At 45.6% G+C, this 27,026-nt stretch overlaps 1 protein-coding gene across 4 annotated transcripts in view; it reads right to left on the minus strand.

Moving 5' to 3' along the window:
• Positions 1–18,021: 18,021 nt before the first annotated feature.
• Positions 18,022–27,026, minus strand: part of LOC131274947 (ral guanine nucleotide dissociation stimulator-like) — a 225,986-nt gene continuing 216,981 nt past the window's right edge. For 2 of the 4 annotated variants that reach the window (XR_011646732.1, XM_071210269.1), the window contains 2 exons: positions 25,295–26,591; positions 18,022–22,791 (listed from right to left, as the gene is read on the minus strand). Coding sequence is in view for 2 of the 4 variants with exons in the window: in XM_071210269.1 (XP_071066370.1) it covers positions 22,666–22,791; positions 25,295–25,807 (639 nt within the window). In the remaining 2 variants the exon portion in view is untranslated. The remainder of the gene's footprint in view (positions 22,792–25,294; positions 26,592–27,026) is intronic. The other 2 variants (XR_011646735.1, XM_071210270.1) reach the window with 1 other exon arrangement.

Raw genomic sequence — 27,026 nt, forward strand, 5'->3', positions numbered from 1 at the left:
AAACTACCAGCTCAACAAATTGTGGCGACAACAAGATTTTTTCCTTAAATAACATCCCTCATAAGACCTCTCTGAATGAGTTGGCTAAAAGCAAAATGCTTCTGAACTTTAACTAGAGAAATAGTGTCAACACTATTAATTCTGGGAATAGAATTAAATTTTGGGAATGGAATCTAGGAAGTGCTGGATAGTGTACTGGTTGCCACAGAGTGGCTAAAAGGAGCTACATGTCAGCACTCATGAAATTACCCATCATGGCATGCAAAACAATGAAAGAAGACACAGAATTATTGGTGGGCGCACTGTGATAAGGTAGTTCAAAAAATCTATAGTCACAGTCATACATGTCAGGCTTGTATTACAGACAAAATCATTGATTTATGTATCACCATAAACTTTGCCTCCACAACTGGACTACTTGAACATCAGCTGATGGACTTTACCAACATGTACTTTCAGTGGGTTATAATTACTTATGGCTCATGGTTTACATGTTTTCAGAATGGGTTAAGGCGTGCTCTTGTCAAAATAAGAATACTACAACTATAGGGGAAAATATTAAAAATCAGTTTTCTGATATGGAGAGCATCCTTTGAATTCTCAAGCAACCTAGGAACTCACTTCGCTGGAAAGGTTATAAAAAGTGTGTCAAGTGTTTCCCATCCAGCAAGACTTTCCATTGCTCATACCATCCCCCATCTCTGGTAAGGTAGAATAAATCCATGAGGTATTAAAATTAAACTTTAAGTACTGACTCACTGCTTCTGTCTTGGCCAAAACATCCCCTTTGCTCCTTATGGCTCTGAGATCTACACCATCAGGAAAACACCATTGACAACACCTCACAATTATAAAGCAGCCCATCTATGTGGGTAAGTTCACTAGAGAGGATCTGTGTCAGTTTGAAGCTGAATGGACCCCAGAGGATCATGTCCTTAGAGCTAATCCATCCTGGGGACATGAATCTATTGTAGGCAGGACACTTTGATTAGATTACTTCAGTAAGAAATGACCCAGGGTGGGACTTAATCCTCTTATTGGAGTCCTTAATAAAGAGGACTTATACAGGGAGAAACAGACACAGGTGCTCAGAGAGAAATCCACAAAATCTTACAAAGCCACAGACAGAGAAACTGTAAGCTGAAAGCAATGGAGTTTAGAGGAGAAGGCAGAGACTGGCAGATGCTGCCATGTGCCTACCCATGTGACAGAGGATTCTAGGAAATTCTTGCAGCTGGGTTTTGAGGAGAGAGCATCACCAGGTGAGGCCTTGATTTGGTCAGTTTCTAAGCCACAGAACTGTGAGCTTGTAAGACAATAACTCCTCATTGGAAAAACCAACCCATTTTTGGTATATTGCTTTCATCAGCCTTAGCAAACAGAAACAGGATCCAATGATAGTGACATGAGATTCTTTTTTTAGTACTGTTATAGATTAGCAATATCAACCAGACTCAGACTCTGAATAAAGTTCCAATTGAGAGCTTTATTAGCCGCGCGGCGACTGCCTCGTCCTATGCAGAGGGGAGAGCAGCCCCGAGTCGTGGGGGGAGTTTGCTTATATAGGCTTTTAGGTCCAGGGCAGGGGGCAATAGCTCAGCAAGCAGGCACGTACAGAAGCAGATGTTTGTGGTTAATCAAGCGCTGGGAATTCTATCAGGGGAGATAAACGGTTGGGGAGTTTTATAAGTTATTTATAAGGGTCTGAGTCAGGTGGGTCTAGGGGCTGATGACACTTTCTACAGGAGGCCTTGAGATAAGGTTTTACAGTCCAGCAAGCTTGTTACAGAAGCGAGATATATGCAGTTAGGGGGCTGTGGAATTTTCCTCTCAGGTGGGGGTGGTCACAGGCTCCTACTTCTCCACAGTACTATAGGAAATTAAAGGAATATTCTCAGTGATATTTTCAACAGAAGCTTTTACTGACCCTCTACCACCTAAAGTTAACATTCCACCACCTGTAATCTGATGACTTCATATTCTGAAAATGAAAACAGCAAAAAATCAGTCTCTAGCTTATCCTGAAATAACCTTATCAGGTTTTAATAACTTCATATATAGCTGTCAATTTAGAAGGGATTGGGCCTTGGGTACATAACAGCTAAATCCAATGTCACTTCCAAGGTTGTTATGTGAAATGGAATATGATCCAAAATTAAAATTAGCCCAAATAACCCAGAAGTAGCAAGAATCCATTCAATCAAGTGTTTTGGAGGTTATGGGGAAGTTCTTTGAGTGATGAGGTACAAAAAGAGATATCCAGCAATACTGCATGAAATGAGAGGTTTATTAGATCAAAAGGCCTGGTGGGCAGAAGGGAGAATGAGGATAGTGGAGCATATCTAGTTTTCCTAACCCTAGACTCCTGTGAGGGTTCATGGAGTGGCAGGGAGGATCACATATTTGTTCCCGGCTCTTGCCTTTATTGTGATCCAGAGAGGAGGGGTAGCATTTTTCCGTGGATCCTGGGGCTTGGCAGTGTCAAAATAGATGGTGGAAAAAGCAAATATGACTAAGGCCACTTGGAGAAGATGAGGGCAACTTCTTATCATCCAAGCCAGATGTAGATAGACGTCTTCAAGTAAATTATGCAGCAAGAAAGAACAGCAGTGGCAAGGGGGCATTTGAGAAGTGGCAGGGGCTTATTATAGAAGTGGAGGTTTGTTATCATCCATACCTATGGAGGTACAGGTGTTGCTAGCTATGGTTATGTCCAGGGAAGGGCTTACTGGGGTGGTTGATCAAAAGGGGAACTTATGACTAAGCCCAACAAAATGAAAATGTGTCAATATAATTTATTTTATTTCATTATACTAACATTCCCTTGTTTAATTGAAAGCCTTGTGCTTTGACCTATTTTAAAATTTTGCACTCTTTTGTTACACTCTTCCAAAGCCTACTTCAATCCTTTCCCTAGTCATCAAGAAAAAATCTTTCATTAAAATAACATTACTGTTAATCATTGTTACTCCTCTAAGCTTAGAACATCCCTTAACTCTGGTCATTCAAAGGGTTGTAGCATTATAAATTCAATTGATTGCTGTGTTTGCCAATATCCAAGGATGGATATAAGACATGTAAAATTACACCAAAAATATATAGGGGCTGATAGGCTAAAATGTAAATCATAATGTAAAAGATAAGACAACTAAAAATTTAGAAAATTGTATAGTCTAAAATATAAACCACAATGTAAACACAAATGTTACCTTGTTTGAAAGCTATTTCTCAATATCTGTATATCAGTTCCAGTAAATATAGTATGAATATGTAAAAAGGGGAAACAGACTTGGCCCAGTGGTTAGGGCATCTATCTACCACATGGGAGGTCTGCGTTTCAAACCCCGGGCCTCCTTGACCCATGTGGAGCTGGCCCATACGCAGTGCTGATGCGCACAAGGAGTGCCGTGCCACGCAGGGGTGTCCCCCGTGTAGGGGAGCCCCACGCGCACGCAAGGAGTACGCCCTGTAAGGAGAGCCACCCAGCGCGAAAGAAAGTGCAGCCTGCCCAGGAATGGCACCGCCCACACTTCCCGTGCAGCTGACGACAACAGAAGTGGACAAAGAAGCAAGACGCAGCAAATAGACACAGAGAAGAGATAACCGGGGGAGGGGAGGAATTAAATAAATAAATAAATCTTAAAAAAAAATATGTAAAAAGATTATTGCTGTGGAAGGGAAAAGGTTTTATGTTGGATATGTGGGAGTATTGTATATTGTATATATGAATTACCGTGATCTAAAACTTTTGTGAAGATAAGCTTAATAATTAGAAAAAAGAAAAGAAAAAGATAGGACATAGACACCGAGGAAAAGATGGAAGTTGTTGCCTTTCCAATTTGCATACAGTGCAATACTTATTGCAGTGATGGAAGGCAAAACATCAAAAACTAAGCTTTTGCATTTTTAAATTTTTTGATACCCCAATTTATTTTTACCGTAATTTTTCCAAATTAATATGTATTCTATATCTAACCTTTAAACTCATCGCTATATTCCATTTTACTATTAAGGGAACCTGGCAATATATTGGGCCTCACTTTTCAGGAAGTTTTGGATCACAGAGAGGTTCAACAATGGCAGCAGAGGAATACTGGTGTGGGATGTTATTGACAGGGGACACATGGTTGGTAGGGAGTTCTACAGGGCATATATCCAGGGTACATAAAAATGTTTGGATATTTTCATAGTGGCTACAATTAAAAACAACAACTGAGGGAGTGCTGAGTTCCTAGCCAGAGGAGCTCTATCATAGTCCCTAAAGAAACAGCAACAATCCCCCAAGTGCAATGGCAAAGACCAATAAAGAAGGAAGGCCCAACAAAGAGCCCTTGATACTAATGATTATGCTTGTGAGCCTGTGCACCAGAAATGATAACAAGGCCTAGAACTGCAGGATGCCTAAGAGTTACCTCCTGAGAGCCTCCATGTTGCTCAAATGTGGCCAGTCTCGAAGCCAAACTCAGCATGTAAATGCATCGCCTTTCCCCCAGCATGGGACATGACTCCTGGGGATGAGCCACCCTGGTGCTGAGGGATTACTACCAAGTACCAGCTGATGATGTAACTGGAAAATGACCTTGAATAAAAGGGTCAACTCGGATCAGCAGAATATCTCAGTCTATGTAAAATACCAGGAGTTAAAAATGCTTTTTATCAACTCAAGATGGATCAAAGACCTAAATATAAGAGCCAAGACCATAAAGATCTTGGAAAGCAGTGTAGGGAAACATCTACAGGACCATGTAATAGGAAATGGCTTCATGAATATCACACCAAAAGCACGAGCAGCAAAAGAACAAATAGATAAATGGGACTTCCTCAAAATTAAAGCCTTCTGCACCTCAAAGGAGTTTGTCAAGAAAGTAAAAAGGGAACCCACACAATGGGAGAAAATATTTGGCAACCATATATCTGATAAGAGACTTATAACTTGCATATATAAAGAACTCATATATCTTGAAAACAAAAAGATAAACAACCCATTTAAAAAATGGGAAAAAGATTTAAACAGACACTTCTCCAAAGAAGAAATACAAATGGCTAAAAAGCACATGAAAAAATGCTCCAAATCTCTAGCTATCAGGGAAATGCAAATCAAAACTACAATGAGATACCATCTTACTCCCATAAGATTGGCAGCTATGAAAAAAACAGAAGAATACAAATGCTGGAGAGGATGTGAAGAAAGGGGAACACTCATCCACTGCTGGTGGGAATGCAGAAGGATCCAACCATTCTGGAGGACAGTTTGGCGGTTTCTCAAAAAACTTACCATAGATTTGCCATATGACCCAGCAATACCACTGCTGGGTATATACCCATCAGAACTGAAAATAAGGACACAAACCGATATATGTACACCAATGTTCATAGCAGCATTGTTCACTATCGCCAAAAGTTGGAATCAATCCAAATGTCCATCAACAGACAAGTGGATCAATAAAATGTGGTATATTCACACAATGGAATACTACTCAGCTGTAAGAACAAATACATTACAATCACACGTGATAACATGGATGAACCTTGAGAATCTTATGTTGAGTGAAGCAACCCAGGCATTGAAGGACAAATACTACATGACCTCAATGATATGAAATAAGCAAACTGCCTCAGAGAGCTAGAGTGTGGGAAAGAGGCTTACAGGAAATCAGGGGGTGGAGGAAGGATGTAAATTAACGTCTGCAGGGGGGGAATCTGTGATGAGCTGGAGGTAAGTATGAGCACAAAGAAGGGACAAAATGGGGGCAAGAGGTTGCCTTCGGATGGGGCTTTGTGGGTTGGAGGGGGGCTGGGGATGGGCAGAGGGGTAATATTATCCAAAAAATGGGGGGAGGGAGGGGCAACATACGAATATGGGAGAGTGTCAGGTGTTTGTTGAGAACAAAATGTTGAGAAACTCGTATCAAAGTATAAGTAGGAGGGTTACCTGTTTAGGATGCTCAGGGGGTATGGTCTGATGCGGGAAGGACTCCAGGGGAATAGCTGAAGGCTCACTATGCCAAGGTGGGTAGTACCATTGGGAAGAGACCCAAGAAGTGAGAGTTGGTGTGGACCCACATCCTGGAGTAGACTAATGCCATCAAATAGAGAGAACTGTATCTCTTGTGAGAGAGGATGGCTCCCAGGGCAACAGGGCAGTTGAGAAAGTCAGGCCCTGAATACTGCTGCAAGTATCTCTGGACATGGCTTCTTGGGAAATGGAGATTGGCTGGTGTTGTGGGTCCCAAGGGGAGGGGAAAATGGATGTGGAATGGATGGAACCAAGGTAAATATGGGGGCAAGAGAGGAGTTTTGTGAGAGTACAAGAGGATGAATATAAAACATGTAATATTACACCAAAAACATATAGGGGATGACAGACTAATAATGTAAACCATAAGGCAAAACGTAGGATAACTAAAAAATTTAGAAAACTGTACAATCTAAAGTATGGACCACATAGTAAGTACAGCTGTCACCTTGTTTGAAAGCTATTGTCTTGGAATCTCTACATCAGTTTCAGGAAATATGATATGAATAAGTTAAAAGATTATTGCTGCAGAAGGGAAAAGGTTTTATGGTGGATCTGGGGAAGTACTGTATATTGTATATATGAATTTCGGTGATCTAAGACTCTTGTGAAGCTGACAATTTGTTGGGATTGACTTTACAGGAAGTTTTGGATCACAGAGTGGTTCGACAATGGCAGCGGAGGAATACTGATATAGGATGTTATTGACAAGATATATAGGGTTAACAGGAAATTATACAGGGCATATGCCCAGGGTATATATTAATGTCTAGATATACTCATAGTGGAAACAATTAAAAACAACAGCTGGGGGGGTACCAGGCCCCTGGCTGGGGGGTCACTGTCGTGGACCCTGGAGGAGCAGCGGCAGTCCCCCAGGTGCAACGGCAAGAACCAGGAAGGAAGGAGGGCCCAACAGTGGGCTCCTGATACTAATGGCTATGCTTTTGAGCCTGTACACCTGCAATAAGAACAAGGCCTAGAGTAGCACTGTGCCTGGGAGTTTCCTCCTGACAGCCTTCATGTTACTCAAATGTGGCCACTCTCACAGCCAAATTCATCATGTAGATGCAGTGCATTCCCCCCAGCGAGGGACATGACACCCGGGGATGAGCCTCCCTGGCACCGAGGGACCACTACCACATACCAACTGAAGATACAACTAGAAAATGACCTTGAATTAAAGGTTCAATACGGATCAGCAGAATATCCCTGTCTACATATAATAACATGACTTCAAAATGCTGATTGACCTAATATAAGGGGGAAATGGAAAGGAGAAATGAGATTATAAGGCTGTGAGTCTCTAAAAAAGAGTCTGGAGGTTGTCAGAAGGAATCCCCTTGTGCACAACTGAGCAGAGTCTGAGAGACAGACAAAGTAGATACAACCCCAGGTATTGGTTCTTTTGAGGGATAAAGAGACCCACGGGTTCTATGGTCATGGCAGATGGGGTTCACTGTCATGGCAGATGGCCCTTCTTCGGAGCCTGTGTTTCTGCGTGATGGAATTGGACTCAGAGGGGATCTCTTTTCACAAGACTTCCATGCTACTTTATAGGAATTGTAATAGGTGCTGGGGTTTAAGATATATTTAGGGGATTTGAATCTCTGGACTGATAATATGACACCCAGGCCCAGAGCCTCAACAGACTTCAGCTCCTACACTTTGATTTATTAGACTTACCCCACTCAGCTAACATGGAGTTGAAGAAGGTCAACCACCACACCATGGAGCCTAGAGTGTCTACAACTGAAAGCAGGAGGAGTGCATCCAGTATCCATGTGGAATCTAAGCCCCCACTTGACATAGATGTGCAATGGACACAACCAATCCAATGTCCACAGAGAAAATATGGAACGGGTGTGGGAAGGGTACCCATGGTGGCTGCTGGGTTTGGGGAATGGGAGGAAGAGATGAGAGGTGGAGCCGGTTATGGGACGTTGAGTTGTCCTGGGTGGTGTTTCACGGACAACTACGGGACCTTGTAGATCCCCCCAGGGCCCACTGGATGGAACGTGGGAGACTGTGGGCTATGATGTGGATCATTGACTATGGGGTGCAGTGATGCTCAGAGATGTTCTTACCAGGTGCAATGGATGTGTCACGATGATGGGAGCAAGTGTTGCTGTGGGGGGAGTGGGGGGTGGAGGCGGTGGGGTTAAATGGGACCTCATATTTTTTGAATGTAATTTTTAAAAATAAATAAATAATTTTAAAAAATGATAATAAAAAATATTTCTAAATTTCAAAAAAAAAAAAAAGCTTTTTGACCTGAATCAAGGGGGAAATGGAAAGGACAAATGAGTTTATATTACTATGAGTCTCCAAAAAGAGCTGGGAGGTTATCAGAAGGGTTGCCCTTATGTACACCTCAGCAGATTCCCAGAGACAGATAAAGTAGATACAACCCCGGCTATTGGTTCTTCTGAGGGCTACAGAGACCCACAGGTTCTATGGTCATGGTAGATGGAATTCAGTGCCATGTCAGTTGGCCCTTCTTTGGAGTTTGTGTTTCTGTGTGATGGAGCTGGACTCAGATGTGATCTTTTTTTCACAAACCTCTCCTGTTACTTTTACCAGAACTGTAGTTGGTGCTGGGATTTAATATATACCAAGAGGATCTGAATCTCTGGACTGACCATATAATAGCCAGGCCCTGAGCCAAAACAGACTTCAGCTCCTACAATCTGGGTTATTGGATTTACCCCACTCAGCTAACATGGAGTTGAAGAAGATCAACCACCACACCATGGAGCCAAGAGTGCCTGCAACTGAAAGCAGGAGGATTGCATCCAGCATCCATGTGGAATCTAAGCCCCCTCTTGACATAGATGTGAAATGGACACAACCATTCCAAGGTCCACAAGATGGAGGAATAGAATACGGATTAGAGTGGACTTACTGATATTCTATTCATGAACTATTGTGATTAGTAATTGAAGAAAATGTGACATTGGTGTGGAGAAAGTGGCTATGGTGGCTGCTGGGTGTGAGGAATGGGAAGAAGAGATGAGATGTGGAGGCATTTTCGGGACTTGAAGTTGTCCTGGGTGATGCTGCAGGGACAGTTACCAGGCATTATATGTCCTGCCATGGCCCACTGGGTGGAATGTGGGAGAGTGTGGACTATGATGTGGACCACTGACCATGAGGTGCAGTGGTGCTCAGAGATGTATTCACCAAATGCAATGAATGTCTCATGATGATGGAGGAGATTGTTGTTATGGGGGGAGGAGTGGAGTGAGGGGGCTGGGGATATATGGGGACCTCATTTTTTTAAATGTAATATTAAAAAAATAAATAAAGACAAAAAAGAAGATATCATCTAGGTTATGATATTGGAAAGGCAAAATTACAAAATGGCCAGGTTTGAACAATTTGTTCAAGAGGATCATGGGTTACTGTGAAATGATATTTGTTTACTGCAGCAGTTTCATATTTATGAATTAAAAAAGAGGTACTGATCATGTCTTTAAACTATTTCTGTTTCTCTGAGAATGATACCCTTTGATTTAAATTTGAAGGCTTTACATTTATTTGATTAAATCAAGATTAGGGCTTTGATTCAAACACATCATTAAGATGTGCAGGGTTGAGTGCTGGCCCCTTGGTTGGCCAATAGACCAGACTCTCACATAGAAGTAGATATACAGGAGAAGACACACAGAGGAAGAGAGACACCTCTGTAGACACTGCGGAGACCCTGGGAAGACAAATGAACCATTCACCTGAAAGTTCACAGCTGACCTTGTGAAGAGAACAGAGCAGCTGTGCCTGGAAAGAAAAGAGCTCTGGGAAGAGAGATGAGCCCTATGTCAACCTACAGCTGAGATTGGAAGAAGCTGGATTCATGGAGCCCTAAGAGGGAAGAAAAAGGCTAAACCTTCACAAGGTGGTGAGCCTGCAATTTTGTTTTAACAGAGTTTGTTTCAACAGAGTTTGGCAAGGAAGTAACCTTCATTTGGACTCTTTAGGGCTTTGTGACTATAAGCTTTTATCCCAAATAAATACCCTTTATAAAAGCCAGCACATTTCTGGTCCTTTGCATCAGCATCCCTTTGGCTGAAAAATATACTTCTCTCTATAAACAAAGTGACAGTAAAAGATTTCAGAATTAAATAGAGAAGTTGTAACATTATTATAAGAAAAAGACTTCATTCTTCTTAAAATATTTTTCATAATTTAAAAAATTGTAATAAACTTTATTTTTAGAGAAGTTTTAGATTACAGAAAAATTACATCATATTATAAGGGATTCTCATATAACCCCCTCACCCACACACATATTTTCCCCTATTATTGGCATCTTGTGTTAGTGTGAGATATTTGTTACAGTTGATGAACCAATACTGAAGCATTGCTACTAAACAAGGTCTGTAGATTACATTATGGTTTATACTTTATGCTGTACAGTTTTATAGGCTTTGACAAATGTATTGTGTCATATATTTGTCATTACAGCATCATACAGAAAATTGCAATTCCTATAAATGTCCTGTGTTCTAACTATTCATCCATTCCCCTCCCCTCAGAACATCTGATGATCACTGTTTATTATCAAGGTTAAAATTTCTTTTATTACCACATGATAATAAAACAATAATAATAAATCTTGGTTCTGTGGTTATGTGCCCCCCTTACATTTTTTCACTCCTCAGTCTTGAAGAATTTGGGATTCTGATTTAGATTGAGAGGGGTTTAGTTTTTATGGGACAGATGGAAGGAATTGTTTTGTTTGCAGTTGTAGATATACTTTGTTTTTTCAAATGGGACTTGCCCATCATCATTTTCTTAGTTGCTCTGGTAAAGTCCAGAGACTGGAGAGTAGGTGTTGGCCACAACTCCGCTTAAACAACACATGGACAGACTGAAAATTTAAGTCTCTGACACAGATCTTTAATGGAGACAGTGATAAATATAGGTTCGGTTAAAAGGTGTAAAGGTATCATGAGTAAGGAAATTATAAATGATTTAAACTTTGTTATATTGTGGAAATAGATTATCATATATTGCAAAATAGGACCTACCAAGAGTTGTTGATTTCATGAGGCTATATGCCTTGCATATAGTGCCTGGACTCACTACCATTTCCCCAATGTGAGACATGACTCCCAGGGATGAGCCTCCCTGGCATCAAAGGAAAGGATTACCAGGAGCGTTCAATGATGTATCTGGAAAAATACCTTGATGAAAAGTGGAAAACATTAAATACAAAAGAGTTTTATTGCTAAGAGATTTCAAAGTGCTTTTCAAAGATCATTGCAGAGATTATACTTATGTAGGTCTCAGGCAGATCTCACTAACTGCCACAGTAAACAAAGGTTCAAAGACTCAGTTCTTTTAAAAGAGAGAAGGTATATTTTCTAAAATAATTAACTATTATATGGCCAATATAAAACACAGAGTGTTAATCTGTTTAGATTCAGAATATTTGCCTTCTAGGCTGATTACTCAGAAGTTTAAGCTAAACATTTTAAACCTCTTAACAGGCTAACAAACCAAGAAAACTGTTACTTTAACAAAAAGATCAAAGCAAATTCTAATTTTGTATTAGGATACTGTCTTATAAGATCTCTTAAAATTTCACAAACCTATCAAATTTTAATCAGCCTTCACCATGATAAATAAAATTCCTTTTCCATAAACCTTCTACAAGTTTCTATATCTATACAAATTTTGTCCTACACATTGCTGTTTCTCACTCTGCAACAACCAGTCATTTTATTTTAGGACAAAATTTCTCTTTTCCCTTAAAAAACACATCCTGCATACTTTACATATTTAAATTACCAAAAATATCTAGGAAACTGTCTTTAGATCAACAGTTTACAAAACAAAATTACTCAGAAAAAAGTTTTTCAGAATAATAACTCAATATGTGTAAAAATACATTTATATTTTTCATTATCTTAAAGGGCTCATAGATATAATGTTAGCTTCTTTGATCAGTAAACCTACAGAAATTTAAAATATACCTGATTACAAAAAAACTTTATGCTTATCTTGTCTATACCATTACAGAAGACATAGCTAATTTTATTTACTGAGCTAATTAGTCCAGTTAGTGAAAGGTTTATCTGAATTATGTTGATTTGATTTGTTTTTAAATTTTGGTATAGTTTTATTCACATTCTTTTTTTCTTTGGAAATTTTAGAAGTTTAGTTTCCTTAATTTCTAAGACTATAAGATTAATTTATATATAAGCATTTATTTATCTTCTAGCAAATTAGAATATAGCTTTTTAAGGGGTTTTATAAGTTAATTTGGCATTACCATACAGAGGAAGGAAAATCTCATATCTCAAACATACAGGCAGATGCAAAAAGAGAGTTTAGAGCTTAAGTTTAAAATTTTCAGCCATGAGTCAGAAATAAAAACACAGAAACAGAGAAAACATAGAAATCTTATGAGCTTTTAATTTCTCATTTACTATTTGTTAGGAATCCTTTTATTTTTAGTATGCCAGGCTGCCAATACAAAAACACCAAAAGTCTGTTGGCATTTATAATGGGGATTTACTAGGGTAAAAGCTTACAGTTACAAAGCTGCTAAAATGTCCAAATCATGGCTTCATCAGAGATGCTTTCTTATCAAGGGCCATTTACTGGTCAATTATCAGCTCCTGTCACATGGCAAAGCAAGATTGCAAGCTTCTCCTCACTTCAGGCCTGCTCCACTGATTCCAGCCTCTGGCATTTTCTCAGCCTCCAGGGGTTTCTCTTGGCCTCTCTTTCAGCTGTAGCTGGTCCTGGTGTCCTCATTCACAAGATAGTGCAAAAACAACATCCATATTTTTCTGTGTTTCTGTTTCCAGTTCTCTATTGATGGAAGTCCCTGGCAAGAGGGTGGAGACCCAACCTAGGTCACACCTCACTGAGGTAGTTGAAGCAAAGGCACTAAAGTGATCCAATCAAGTGACCTAACCAAAGTTTCCCATAATGCAATCAAAGCCCCTCACTCTCTAAGCCATCAGCACCATGGAGAAAGTGCCCTCTCAGATTTTGCTCCCCATATCCAGGCCCCTGGAAGGAATAAAGAAATGAAGGGAATGATGAATGAGTGTTTAGCCATAACTTCAGTAACTGATATCAATCATGGTCAAGCAACCAATAGATAGGAAGGTAGGAGTATTGGATTCTAGTGTGATTTCTGCCACTAACTTGCATCTCAGTTTCCCTAAATAAGAGCTAGGGCTACCACTGCTGCCAAGCCTCCTTAGTTGCACTCGGCTAGGGGTGACTGAGCTCCTGCTCCATGCAGGCTCCTCTGTACCAATGCAGGATGGCTGTCAAGGCCTGTCCTACCCCCTGCATGTCACAGAGACCTCACTTAGAGCTCTTGCTGCAATTGTCCATCAGCATCTCTCCCCAAATGGCTCCTAAGCTCTGCAAGGACAGGATCCAGTTCCATTCAGCTCTGAATCCCAGATCCCAGCTGCTGCCTGGTGCACAGAAGAGCTAGGAGGGGTTTGAATGGATAAAACATGGGTACCCTTTGGAAATCCACAGGAAGGAGGAATAATAGGAAAACAACTATCTGTGACTCAAGTTCATTAGTGTAGTAAATGGTCCTGACAAGTTCTATGGGAATTTGGAGGAGGAAACTATTTATTCTGCCTGGGGAACACCAGGGTAGACTTTCTAGAAGAGGTGACATGTGAGCTGTGCTCAGTAGGATGTTCTGGGAGACATTTCTTACCCCCAGTGGAGGAAGGACAAGGCAAAATTCCAGTGCCAACAATCAGTGATTCTGGGAGTGTGAGGATCATATTACGGACAGAGGGCAAAGCAACCATTTCGTGGCAGGCATTCAGTGATTCTGGTTATATGAGGATCATATTAGATCACACTCACCCAGGAGGAAGCTCATCTCAGTGCCACCAGCCTCACTGTTTTCCAGGAGTCCAGACAAGGGTAGACATGTAGTGGATGAGGACAAGCATGATGCAATTTCAAACAGCTGTCTAAATCTCAGGAAGAGAGAGTCAGGAGTACCAATTCTTCTGTGCCCTGAGCTCATGCCTCTTGCATCCAGGTTCAGACATGGCACTAGGACTGTTGTAGAGACCCTGAGTACCTCCAGGATGCAGGCATCCCTTTCGATCACTACTCCCGAACATCAGAAACCACCATGGTCTTATTGTCAGCAATGGCTTTCTGGACACTCACAGATAAGATCACCTGGAAAGACCATGAACTTATGAGCATGGGTTCCAACAGTCCCTGGGCATCTGCTCTTGGCCAAGTCTGTGTTGTTCAGTAATTGGGTTGCAAGAAGCAGTGGCACAGGCAGACTAGTACCCATGGCCGTTGGGTAAAATTAGAGCAGATGACAGTGGGATGAGGGGACTGGTGCCTGGCTGCTCTCTCTTTCTCTGTTTCCCTTGCACCCCAGCTCACCTCCTCTCTCCCCACTCCCAGTCCAATCTTCCCCTACCTATCTCTCCCTCTATGCCTTTTCTCTCTGGGCCTCAGCTCTGCTCTCTCTGTGTTGTCTGACTTTTTCTGCTTACTCCTACGTTCTGCTCCCTCATCACTTCAGCTAGCAGGCTGTGTTCATTTGACATGCTCTTCCTTTGCATGCTTAAACATGTTACATTTAAACAATTTTAAAGTGGACATGGTCATTGTTTCTTTCCACACTCCTTGAAAAGTCTGGGGCATCTGTCACTGACCCCACCCCATAGACCACTCCAACACACATACAGCTGCTTTTCCTTCCACCTGCTCATGGAAAGTTCATCTCCTAAGTTACCTTCCCTCCCTTTCTTGGCCACACAAGGCCCTTCTCCTGGGGTTATTCAGCAAAGAAACAACCATCAACCCCAGGAGGCCTTCGTGGCCCCTAGACAATTAGCAGGAAATGGCTGATGTGCTTTGGCTGAAGAGGGAGCTCTAGGGACATGTGGTCCTACTTTTTCCCAGACAGCCAAGGGGTTGTGATGGAGCTCTGGAAGGCTGGAAGAAAGGAAGAAGCAGAGAAGGAACTGCCTGGTGAGGGGTCTCTCAGGCCCAGGGCAGCCTAAAGACCTGAGTGAGGGGAACTGGTGGGGGGAGGGGAAGATTACGGTGAGTGTGAGATTTAGAAATGTTAGGGTCTGAGAGTGTTTTTTTCCCTTTGTTTTCCTGCATTCTGAGTGGCTTTTCTCTGCAGTCCACAGCTACAAGGTTAGTTTTGAGGTAGTCAGGATGGGGGAGGCAGGAAGAGAGGCACCTGAGGAGCTAGGTTGGCAGTTTGGTCAAGAGAGAGAACACCAGTCTTCGTTGGGGTCCTAAGGCCCCTGACATGAAGCATGAACCCTTTAGGTGTCAGATCATGGGGAGGTCCTAGGGCCCAAAAAAAAAGGCAGGGAGACTAGGGTAGCACTTGAGGGACTCAAGTCCATGGCAATTTACCAGCCAGCACATCAGTGCTTGAGCAGTGTCAGCACCTGCTGATTTCCAAGTTCCCACAAAGGCTTTTTCCTACTTGTGGCAGACTCAGGACATCACACAGCTTGCATAGAAGCTCATGGTAATGAGAAGACTCTCTCTGAGCTTCCCCCAAAATACATGAAAGGATATGCCATTCCTAGGGGGCCAGCCAGGGTTGGGTGGGGGATATGGGTGGATTTGATCATGGGGAAAGACCTGAGCCAGGGACACAGCAACTCACCTGACCACCCCCCAATTCTTCTAGTCTCTGAAAGCCCCTGAGGCTTTCTTAAGATCACCAGTGAATGTGCAGGTGCTTGTCTATTTCACAAGCTGTCTAGGCCCAACTAAAATCAAACAATATTATGGCCTTCCAGTATCATTTTAACATTTTATTTTTATTGAGTTATAATTAACATGCCATAACTTCAGCCTGTGAAAATGCCATACTCGGTGCTTTTTAGTACTCATAAGGCTGTAAAACCATAATCATTATCTAATCCCAGAATATTTTCATCACTTTGAAATGGTCCAGGAGCAGTCACTTCCCCCAACCACCCTCAACCCAGCCCCTAGCAACCACTAAACTACCTGCTGTCTGTCTGGATTTGCCTAGTGCAGATCATTCCTATGAATGGAATCCTATAAGTGGTCTCTAGTGTCCAGCTTCTTTCACTTAGCATAATGTTCTTTGGGTCCCTCACCATCTAGCACATATCTATACTTCATTACATTTTATGGCTGATAATATCTTATTGTATGACTAGACTCTATTTTCTTTGTCCTTTCATCATTTGATGGGCATTTGAGTTGCTTGTACTTTTTGGTTACTATGATACCAAACTTGTCCCAGATTTGGCCAGAAGGCCTTCCAGTTGGTTCCTGTCATGTTTTGACTCCACGCCTGTGGACTTTGGTGCCTTCCATGCTCTCCAGTACATCATGATCATTAGGTTCCTCTCACGTATTTCCTGGCCAAGACCTGGACTCACACATACCTCCTAGGTGCCCTCTTCCCTTTTCATGGAAAATAGTATTTTGGGTCCACAATTTGGGCATTAGTGGTGGATGTTGCTACCAGATTTTCCTCACTTATAGACCTGTTCAATAAAGACAGCTGGAAACTCTGCTATGTACAGAGAAAATGGATTAGTTCAGACATATATTTGCTAATTAAAATGTAAGATTAGTGTTTTACTTTCCTGATAAACCTTCTGAAGTGGCTCCACAGCCCACAGCTAGGGCAGGCAGGAGGCTGGGCCAGGGTCCTTGGGCTGTGTTGTGCCAGGGATTAAACCTTTAGTTCCTGAACATTGGGGAAGCTGGGGGAGGGCACAGGGGTAGCTTGGGACAGGGCCTGTCACCACCCAGACAGGAAGCCACTCAGTAATTTAATTTGTGGGGAGGTATCTGTACAATAGTGTGGTCCTCAGTCTTGGTGGCATTCCCTTCCCCCCTCATGCCCTATCTTTTATCCCCCTCCCCAAAGGAATTGCCCATAGCCCAATGGCATAAGCAAAGTACAAATATTGGACAATGGACACAATCAACCCAGGGGGCTGCAATCTCTAAGGGCTCAGAGCCAAACTCCTCTTGAGGATAATCAGTAGCAACATATCTGAGAGTGCAAACTGGAGATTCCCGAGATGGTGGACCTCAAACCACACCATCCAAGACTCCACCATGACCCACAGAAAAGACTGTGTGGTTTCTCTGCCTTAGAAGGGATAAGTATTCTTCTCTTGGCATTAAGAGCCCATGGGTGATGCCTCAGGTTCCAGCCAGGCAGGAGAGGCCACCAGTACCTGACACAGAGGCCACAGCCTGCCAGGGATTTTCGGGGTTAAGAAATTGCACAAGGAATGGCGGGGCAGTGGGAAGCACTAGTTCATAGGGAGCAGTAGCATTTATGAAGCAAGGACCAGCTGGAACCTGAAAAACTGCATCCCAATCCCCCCAGTCCCTTCATAAGAAAAAGGAATTCTGTTGTCAGGGATAAGGATCCAGAAGCATGAAATCTAAGGTAAAGATTTGACCATGGGGCAAAGAGGGGACTGAGGATGTTAAGTTCTGCCTGCCCTTGGACCATGTGCTGATAATCTTCTTCTGTCCTTTTGCGTTCCATATTGGAAGCTGTGTTCTAACTTTATTGTAACTAGTGCTGATGTAAATCTGGACTTTTCCCTTGAAAACTACAAAGTTCCTATTTGGTGCTCAAACAAAACCTCAGCCAAGAAGCAGAAAATGTCTTCCTCCAAAGTGGTAGAAAGGCAGCCACTGCCCTGTCCAGGGTCAGGAAATGGTCCTGGCAAATGGAAATACCTTCAACATCTAAATCCTGATGTTCTTTATGGGCGGTGTCTACTCCTTCTAGGTGTATTGATACAGAAATGCACATTTGCTCTGTGAAAGGGAATATCTGTGTTTGCTTCAGTAAGCCAGGAATGGGTAGCTGGCTCTTTTCACTTCTCCCTTCTCAAATAAACTGATGATTCTGCATGATTTCTTACTTGAATAAACAATGTGAGAGGCTCCAGCTCATTTCAATTAACACTATAAATGAAAGAACAAATCATCAACTCCAAGGCTGCAGTTGAAACAAGGCTTTATTAATAAAATATTCACATCTAACATTAACTATTTATAATAGATAAATATCATCTATCCCCTACATATGTATATTCTGAAATGTCACAGATGTCATCCAAGGGCTCCAGGTAAGAAGCTCAATGGTCCCCTAAGTGAGTGACTGGTCACAGGAGCCCAAGATAAACTTTCACAGGACAGAGTCTTGAGGGGCAGCAGGGTAGGTTCAGGGGTTTAAGTGGTGTCCTGGGGTGGCCCAAACTGGCTTGTGGGGAGGGAGGTACCTGCCTGGCCTGCCCACTGTGGTGGGGATCAGCAAACCTACTTGGCCAGGCAGACCTGAGAAGGGGAGACACTGAGGCTGGTGGGCACCAGGGGCCAGTTAGAATTTCCCCTTTTGGAACTTCAGCCCCTTCTGCTTCTTCCCCAGAAGGGCCGAGGTAGCTCTCTTCCTGAACTTGGAGTCCATGGATGTGGTCTGCTTGGTAAGCATTAAATGATACTTAGATAAGGGATGCGTCACATCATACACATTTGCACTGCCTGGGATCTGCATCACTGGGGAGTGGGGCAGATGGGTGGTCAGCTGTGCTCTGAGAAACCACAGGACACCCCGACCCTTTGTGCCCCCATGAGAGCAGGCCTCAGCCACAGACCTGGATCCCCAGTCCAACTCCAGGAACAAAAAGAGCCCTCTGAATGATACCTGTATGCAGGAAAGACTCTGCAGAGGCATAGCTAAAAATGAAGAACCCTTGTTTTAAAAGTGACTCTGACTCATGACAGCCAACCTCAAGAATGGAGCTGATGAAGGGTCAACTATTACCCCACCCCACACCCTGATGCCTTCACTACTCAGAATCTTGGAGCTGAAATTGAATTTCTGGACCACAGTTCACAGCCCCCAAATCCAGCACTACCCAGGACAAGACCACTGGGGCCCAGTGAAGGGCAGCCCTGTCCAGAGCTCCCAAGCAGGGTTCCTGAAGGCCTCCATGACCACGCAGTACCTGACACCCCGCAAGGATTTACACTGATCCCATCTTCCTCCTGTCTTCCTGGCCTAGAGCCAGCCAGAAAGGAACACTAGGCTGGAATTCCTTCTCTGGCCTCAGTTGGTGTGGCTACTCATCTCCTTTCTCAACCTCTTCAGTCCTTGGTCTTCCTGTTCTGTAGGATGGGTCCTTCTGCCCTATTTTACACCTTACAGCTCCCATTTCCCATTCAAAAGACAAGAGAGGAGACTAGAGAGGATTTAGAACCAACTTCTAGGAATGGTGGGAGTAATTTTAATTTGCCTGGGCTAATGGCTGGAGAGGGGTATCAGCTCACTGACAAGAATCCAGTTAACTTTATTGTGCACAGAAACACCATGTGCACATACCTTGATTAATTTTCTCTCCCCTTAGGGGATGAGAAGCTGACCCAGATGCTTGAGAAACCTATCTAAGTGTTCAGAGCCCAGGATGCCTGGCTCTGGGTCTGTGCTGTTGTTCTGGATTCTTTACCTTTCCCATTTTCTAGAATACTGAATCAGCTCCCTTGAGCCTCCAAAAGGGATCAAGGAAATTTGGTCTAGTTTTCACTATCATAAAGGCATGGTGTGTAGCATGTTTGATGCCTGTGTCCACCAGTCCTGGTGCTTTTGGAGGTGAAGTCACCCACTCCTGTCCAGAAAATGCCTTTCTAGTTGAGCCTCTCTGCTTGGCTTTCCTGCTCATGATTCATGGTGAAAAGCCTTTTCTCTGGGTACCTCAATGTTGTTACCTTTGAACTTGGTTTCCCAATGCCTGGGTCATGTCCAAGGCAGGGTACACAAAGGAGAGGGAATAGGTAAGGAGAAGAGGCTGTGGGAATAGAAGGCTGCTCTGGGCAGCCTGGTTTGTGTACCTGGTCTCAGGTAAAATTGGACCAGAGGGCCTCAGATCCTCAGGCTGGGGACATGGTGCTCAGCCTACTCCCTCCACCACTGTCCTCTCCAACTTGACCTCTGACTTACTTCGATCCTCTGAAATGATTTGCACCAGTTTGTAGTCCTCTGGTTTGTCCCCATCCGGGTTGTGTTCTTCCATGGCCTTGCAGATTGCAGCTGGAACCATTTCCTGGTTGGATACCGTAGTAGATCATGGGACAGGCCCTCAGGGCATGGGGTTCTGGGGTTGGCTCCCCAGAATACAGCTGCCAGAGACCATATGGAGCCACCTCTGTTCAGGGCTGGGTCTAAAGGGGGCTCACTCTCTTCTCTTGCTCCTCTGGGGAGACCTCCATTGAATAATGGGGTCTTTCCAAACATTCTGAAACTTGTACCCTGGGTACTTGGCCTTAACAATTGCTATGAACTCTCAGGGCCCTGATGACAAAGGGTGACCAAGCAGCAGAGGGTGGGGGCTGAAGAGTGAAATCTGGGCCTTACTCTGTCACCTCCTGCCTAACAATCACAGGAGGTGGCTTGTCCTTAGGGAGTTCCCCTGCCCCAGTCCTGCTCCTCCAGGACACCTCCAGGGCAGAGCACACAACATGTAGTCCAAGCCCAGATGTCAGAGAGGAGGAGGGCCTGGATGATAACCTATGGCACTCCAGGACTGCCCCAGGCTCCAGGAAGCAGCTGTGGTCAGCAAGGTCCAGGTGCAGTTGCCTTGACCCTGAGGGCCCAGCTAGAGGCAGGGCTTAGGTCAAGGGTTGAACAAATAACAGCTTAGTTAAACCACACCTGCTCCTTGCCAGAAGAGAAGTGCAGCCCGTGATGGGTGTGTAACATGGCAGCTCAGCCAGCCTCTGTACAGTGGGCTGGAGTGGCTCCATCTGCACATCCCATCCAGGATCTGGGTCCTGCTCACACCTTGAGGGCCACCATCCTGGAGAAGACCCCATGATCCCTTCTGGGTTGTGACATCACCCCTCACTGGCCAAACACTGGCCCAACCTCCACATTGAGGCCAAAGGTCACCTGCTGCCCCTCTTCTGCTCTGACCCTCCAGTGACCCCTATCTCCCCCTATGATAAAGTCAAGCTCCATCCAGCAGCTCACAGGGTTGATGTGACCCAGCTCTCAAAACCTTTCTGATTTCAACTCTTCCCCTTGACCCCTGCTCCTTCACCTGGCCTCCATGCTGTTCCTCAGGCCAGCCAAGCACATGTCCCCCTCAAGCCTGGCAGGCCATCCCTTCCCTCCTCCTCTTTGGGGCTGTCTCAGAGAGCCTTTCCCAGGCCTTCCTGACTCAGCGTGCTAGCCTCACTCATATGTCCACTGTCCTGAGCTTTGACCGCCATCGAACTCATGCTCTTCCTGCCTCTGGAGGTGGCTCTCTGTCCTTCCCAACCCACTGCAAACTCTGCTCCAGGATGACAAAGAGGGGACATGTCATTCCTTATGTGTATCCTGCCTGAACCAGTGATGGGCCCCAGGGGATGGCTCTACATCCAGCTCACCATGATGCTCTTGTACTGCTGGCTGTTGTCCTCATCCAGGCTGACATGGACAATGTAGTAGTTGGCCACATGCCATTTATAGCATGACTGTGAGTTGTGATGCTTGTGGCTGGACCAACTTGCCCTGGGTTTGATGGAGTAGGAGGAAGAGGATGTTCCTCTGGATGCTGATGTCACAATGGAGGAGTTCTGTGTTGATGCAGAGGTTGACTGCCTCAACTGTGGATAACAGCAATATCAACAGAAGGCCTGGAGCCTTGGGGCACCCTAGGGTTACTCTAGAACCTCTAGTAGGCTTTAGAAATTCATGGTAGTCAACAGTTCTTGACCCTTTGTGGACCTGGAGAAGGCTAAGCAGGCACAGAAGAAGGAGGGTGAGGATGAGGGTGAGGGCCAACATGAGAAGAGGTGGGCAGTTACCTTTATTTCATGACCATCATGGGACTCTGGGACATTGTTTCAGGTGGATTTTCAATTTAGAGTTTTAGAATCTGGCCACATGCATGTGAGGTGAGTCAGCTGCATCCCCGCTGCTGAAGTCAGGACCACATTGGAACTGGACACTGGAGTAGGGGTTGCTGCTACCACTGGACCCAGTGTCGGGGGTCTGGCAGCTGAGGTATGGGTCAGCTTACCTTGGGGGCCTTGCTTGGAATGCAATCAAGCTTCTCCCCTGCTACCACTGCACCCTGCTAAGTGGTCATTCCATTAATAGTAGCCAGTGGGCTCTAACTCACTGAGAGATCATGCAGCATGACCCCACTTTACAGAAGAGGAAAGAGTCCCAGGGATGGGGCAACTCGCCCCATTCACAGGCTTGGCTGGGAGTGGAGCTGAGATCCCCATGCTAAACAGTCAGGCTCCCCAAGCCCACACTTAACCTGAAGTTTCCATGAGCCCTGAGCCAGCCCACACTTGTCCTCCCTGAATGGGGAACTCACTCTTCACACCAAGATTTGATTCCTTCTAGGCGGTGTTTGCCCTTGACTTTCTTACCAGCCGACTGGGATTTGGGCTTCAGTTCACAAGACAGGTAGTAGCTGTGTGACAGAGTGGCAGTTGTAGGGTCCTAGGAGCCACAACTCAGGTCTCCTGCTCAGTGTCTGCACAGCAGTTGGCATTTAGGTACCAAGCTCTCTTCAGGCAACAGGTCCTATGTCGACCCCAGATCCTCAGTGGTGATCCCACACCTACTGTGGCCTGATGCTGCCTTGGCTTCACCTATCTTTCTTGCTGAGATGCTCCATGTCTCCAAACGAGGTCCCAAATTGCTCATTGGGCATAAGGGAGTCATAGAAGCAGCCTGCCTGGAGCTGCTGGAGCTCAGCGATCTTCTGGTATTCCTGGGGCCAGAGGGAAGGAATAGTCACTGTCAAGGCATGGGTGGTTCACTGGGTGGGATGGGGGCCAGTGGCAGGTTTCACTCCTGTGGGTCCCCTGACCCCTCCACTCCCTTCCAGACTCTACCTGCCCTCAGAGCTGAGTTCACACAGCTCATCCACCATGAGGTTGTCCTTCATCCCAAGTATATCCACTACCCTCCAGAAGGAGGCTTTGGCCCTCTCTTTTCTCCTCAAACTCTCACCATCAAACTAAGAGGAAACCTCATGCAGCCTGGGGGTGTCCTGCCCAGGAGGAACACTGTGTTCCATCCCTACACCCCACCCCAGACCCACTCCAACAGTGCTGGCCACAGCTGCTCACTTTCCTCCTTTTGTGAAAATTGACCATCCTTCCCTGGAAGACAGAGTTTGCATCTATCATGAAGGGGCCCCCATCCATGGCCATGCCCATCACCCTTAATTTCTTCTCACACTACATTGCTGCAGGGTTCAACATGAACAAGGCAGTTCAGACTAGGGATGGAACCAGGCAGACTCTGGGCTCCAGGTGTGGGGACCAGTAGTGGAGACAGGGAGAACCTTCAGTCTCAGCCTCGATGACAATGGAGAGATGGCCCCTGGGACCAGCCTTCTTTCACTCATCTGCAAGAAAGAGGTCATGGAACCCCAGCTTCCAGGGAGACTGTGGGTTTCAGGACATCCTGTGTGCCCAGTGGTGAGAGCTCAGGGCTTAGGAGTGGCCTCTCCTCCCAAGACTCAGGGTCCCTTTCCCACCCTGTCCCTACCCCCAGGCTCACTTACTACCAGATACTCCTGCATGGCATAGTTCAGCATAAAAAACGGAGTGAGAAATGCTCCCAGGCATGGGATTATGCCATGGATGACATCCTGTAGCATTGGGTAGGGTGGCAATGAGCACAGGCTCTCAGGTGCCCCCAAGACCATGCCCTGAACACTCCTCAGTCTCAGATTCCTAGAACCACACAGCCTTCCCTGGACAGGGTCAGACCCTTAACCCTCACCCTTTAAGGACAAAGTGTGTTGCTGAGAAGCAAACACTTAACATGCCCCCATTTGGTTCAACTCTGTAACTGACAGTGGATGGAAGGGGAGGCAGAACAGCTAATCTCAGGTGTCCCCCCCACACACACACACACAGCCCTTGCCCAGGAGCTACTACCTCCCAGGCCCCCTGAAGGACAATATCCAGCCCCCACAAGGTCCCTGGTACAACCTGGTGTCCCTGGAGAAGCCTGCCCACCTGGAAACTTTCTTCCAACTCTTCCTAAGATGGTGAATTGAATGGCCTTCAAGGGCAGAGAGGATGGTATAGAACAAGGAAAATTTCTTGAGGATTTGGCACTCCTTGGAAGGGAGAATGAGCAGTGAGATGTGGTTTGAGTGCCCCCCTGCTCCAGTTTCAGCCCTCTCAGCTGACATCTCCCCTCTAGGATGAGACAGACATGCAGTGAGACCCTGAGGTCATGCTGTGGACCCAGAGAGGGACACCCACACTCAACCTGAGTGAGAAGCCTGGGTGGGAGGATAGTATAGAGCTGTGCTACAGACCAGGGAGGGCCTGGAAGACTGAGAGCCATAAAAGCACAGAGGGGCTCCAGAATTCCAGAGGGCCCCCCCTGAGCATACCCTGGCCACCGTGACAATGGCATGGATGGTGGGTGCAACATGATCCTTGCCCTTTTTGTTGTGTTGGGACCAGATGGCACCCAGGCAGTGATAAGGCACCACCTTCTTCAACTGCTCCTGAGGAGGAGGAGATGTTAGCGTGTCCCACACCCAAGCATCTTAGATCCCACAGGCCCTCAAGACCCAGGTCAAGGTCTAGTGGTCTCAGCTGGAGCTTGGCAGGCTGAGGACAGGGTGTGTTCTCTGTCTCCTGATGGGACATAACACAAGTGACCCAATGCCCAAGCCTAGAGGGGAAGAGGAAATTACACTTTAGAGTCCCTCTCACAAACTCCAGCATGGGAGGCACCTCATGCCTCTACAGGCCCAAGTGGTACCATGGTCCATCCTGATAATGCCTCCTGGCTTACTAGCAGTCACGTGCATGGTCCCTAGCCTAGGGGGGTGTGCGGATGCTTTGGGTGTCTACCAAAGGATCCAGTGCACATCAGGGTCTTATTAGTGTCAATGCTGTGGAGACCCCAGCATAGAGCAGGCCGCCCATGGAGGCTGGTTGCACCTCAGTGAGCTCCCTTCAACACCACTGGCCATGCCCCCTCAGGTTTTCTATTTCTTTGCTCTCATGTAGTTTTCACAGTCGGTGTGTATTGTAGGTTTGTGTAGTGTCCTTTATCTATTCTCTAGAGAGGTCAAGTGTAGGTTTAGGGCTTAATAAACTTGCTCAGGTTAAAAATCTGGGAGTGGAGTGAGGCTTTGGAACAAGATAATAAGATTCTGGGTCAGGGGATACTAAGGCTGGAGCAGCAGATCCTGGGAAGATCCACCTAGATCCACCCTGCAGATCACAGCTGCTCACCACATCCATCCGTGTCAACTGCTCCACCAGCTCAGGAGGGAAAGCCAAGAGGTTAGCCTTCTCCTCATTCAGCAGGTTCTTTGAGGTCTCAGGCCAGGAGCAGGAAGGCTCTGGAGATGTAACCAGCCCTGCTGCTGACTTTAGTTCTGACAGTGGCTCTGGTGGTGCTGCCAGACATGCCTTCCCCTCTAGAGCCTGTGCTGATGAAGGTGAGTAACCAGGCTGTAGCTCCAGAAGGGACCCTGGTGCAGACTGTATAGGTGGCACTGGAGATAGTGGTGGGATTGCCTCTAGCTCAGGAACTTGTGATGCAGATGGTGATGTGCCTTCTTCCAGCCTGGCAGCAGGTGCTCCATCTGGGGATGAAGTTGGCTCTATCTGCAGAGTGGTCATTGGCCCCACCCCCATAGGTGGCTGTGGAGGTGGCACCAAAGCTTCTTCAAGCAATAAGCTTGATGTGCTTCTGATGTTGAAGGGCAAGCTCTTCCTCCAGAGTGGGTAGTGCTGATCCATGTATAGTTGTCAAGTTATGTGGAGCTGGACTTGCCTCTGGCTTTGGATCTGGTGCATCTGATGTTGACATGAGTGACCCAGGCTCTGGAACTTGTTCAGCGAATTGTGATGTAGCTGCCTTCACCACATGAGCAGGTGCTCCAGCTGATGAAGTTATAGGTGCTACAGCAGGTAATGTGTCAGGATCTACTTCCAGAGCAAGCACTGGTGCAAACTCAGTAACTGGCAGTGGAAGTGGGAATGGAGTTGAATCAGCCTCTGGAACTGCCTCTGTGTCTGCTGCAAGTGGTGGAATTGGTACCACAGTTTGCACTGGAGGCATTTGCAGCTCTGGAGCTGAAAAAGGAGCTGGAGAAGAGGAAGGTTCACATGATGAATGGCTCCAAGTGTCTTTCAAATACAGAGGAGATCCCACAACCTCCAGGGGAATATCTGGCTCAAAAAAGTGTGCCCAGACTGCAGTCTCCCAGGTGAGTAGTCTGAGTTTCTTCTCTGCTTCTGGCCCAAGGGCAATCTCTGGTAGGTCCTGCCTATGTGGTCCAGTCCCAGCCACCACCACAAGCTCCCATGCTACTATTCCTAGCCTCCTCACCCTTTGGGTCTGCCTCAAAGGGCTCTGGATGGCTCATCTGTGAAAGCAGAATCATGGCACGGCGCTCTAGGGCAGAGTCAGGTAAATGCACCTGGGCGTAGACCACCAGCAGTTTGATGCAGAGATTCTGTTGGTTCTAGGAAATCTTCAGGGTACTGGTCCAGCCGGGTGCTCAGGAGGGAGGAAAGGGTGCTGAGGGCAGATAGGTGGGCAGCAGGGTCAGAAAGTGGCCTTTCTTCCACACTGCCCCCCAGAGACCCTCTCACTGGAGTGCAAAGTCCATAAGGACAGGGAAGGGTTTTGACTGGTCTGTTCATAGTCTGGCACTGACACACAGTAGGAACTTCATCAATATGTGAGTGAGGAGGGGACAGGGTCTGTCCTTCTGCCCCAGACCCTCCTAGCCTCCACCCAGTAATTCTGGCCTGAGAAGCTGACCCTCTGGGGGGCCATAGGATGAGGGGGGCCCAGTGTTCTGCCCAGCCCTTCCCTGCCACTGACCACCCAACTCCCCACACTGGTCTCAGGTGAGGAGAGCCCCTCTCCCTCTCCCAAAGTACACTCACTTTTTCATTTCAAGGCATATGTCATGCCCACCGCTGCCATGGTGCTTATGTCCATATCTAG

This window comes from Dasypus novemcinctus, chromosome 21 (genome assembly GCF_030445035.2).
Source record: "Dasypus novemcinctus isolate mDasNov1 chromosome 21, mDasNov1.1.hap2, whole genome shotgun sequence".
Taxonomy (NCBI): domain Eukaryota; kingdom Metazoa; phylum Chordata; class Mammalia; order Cingulata; family Dasypodidae; genus Dasypus; species Dasypus novemcinctus.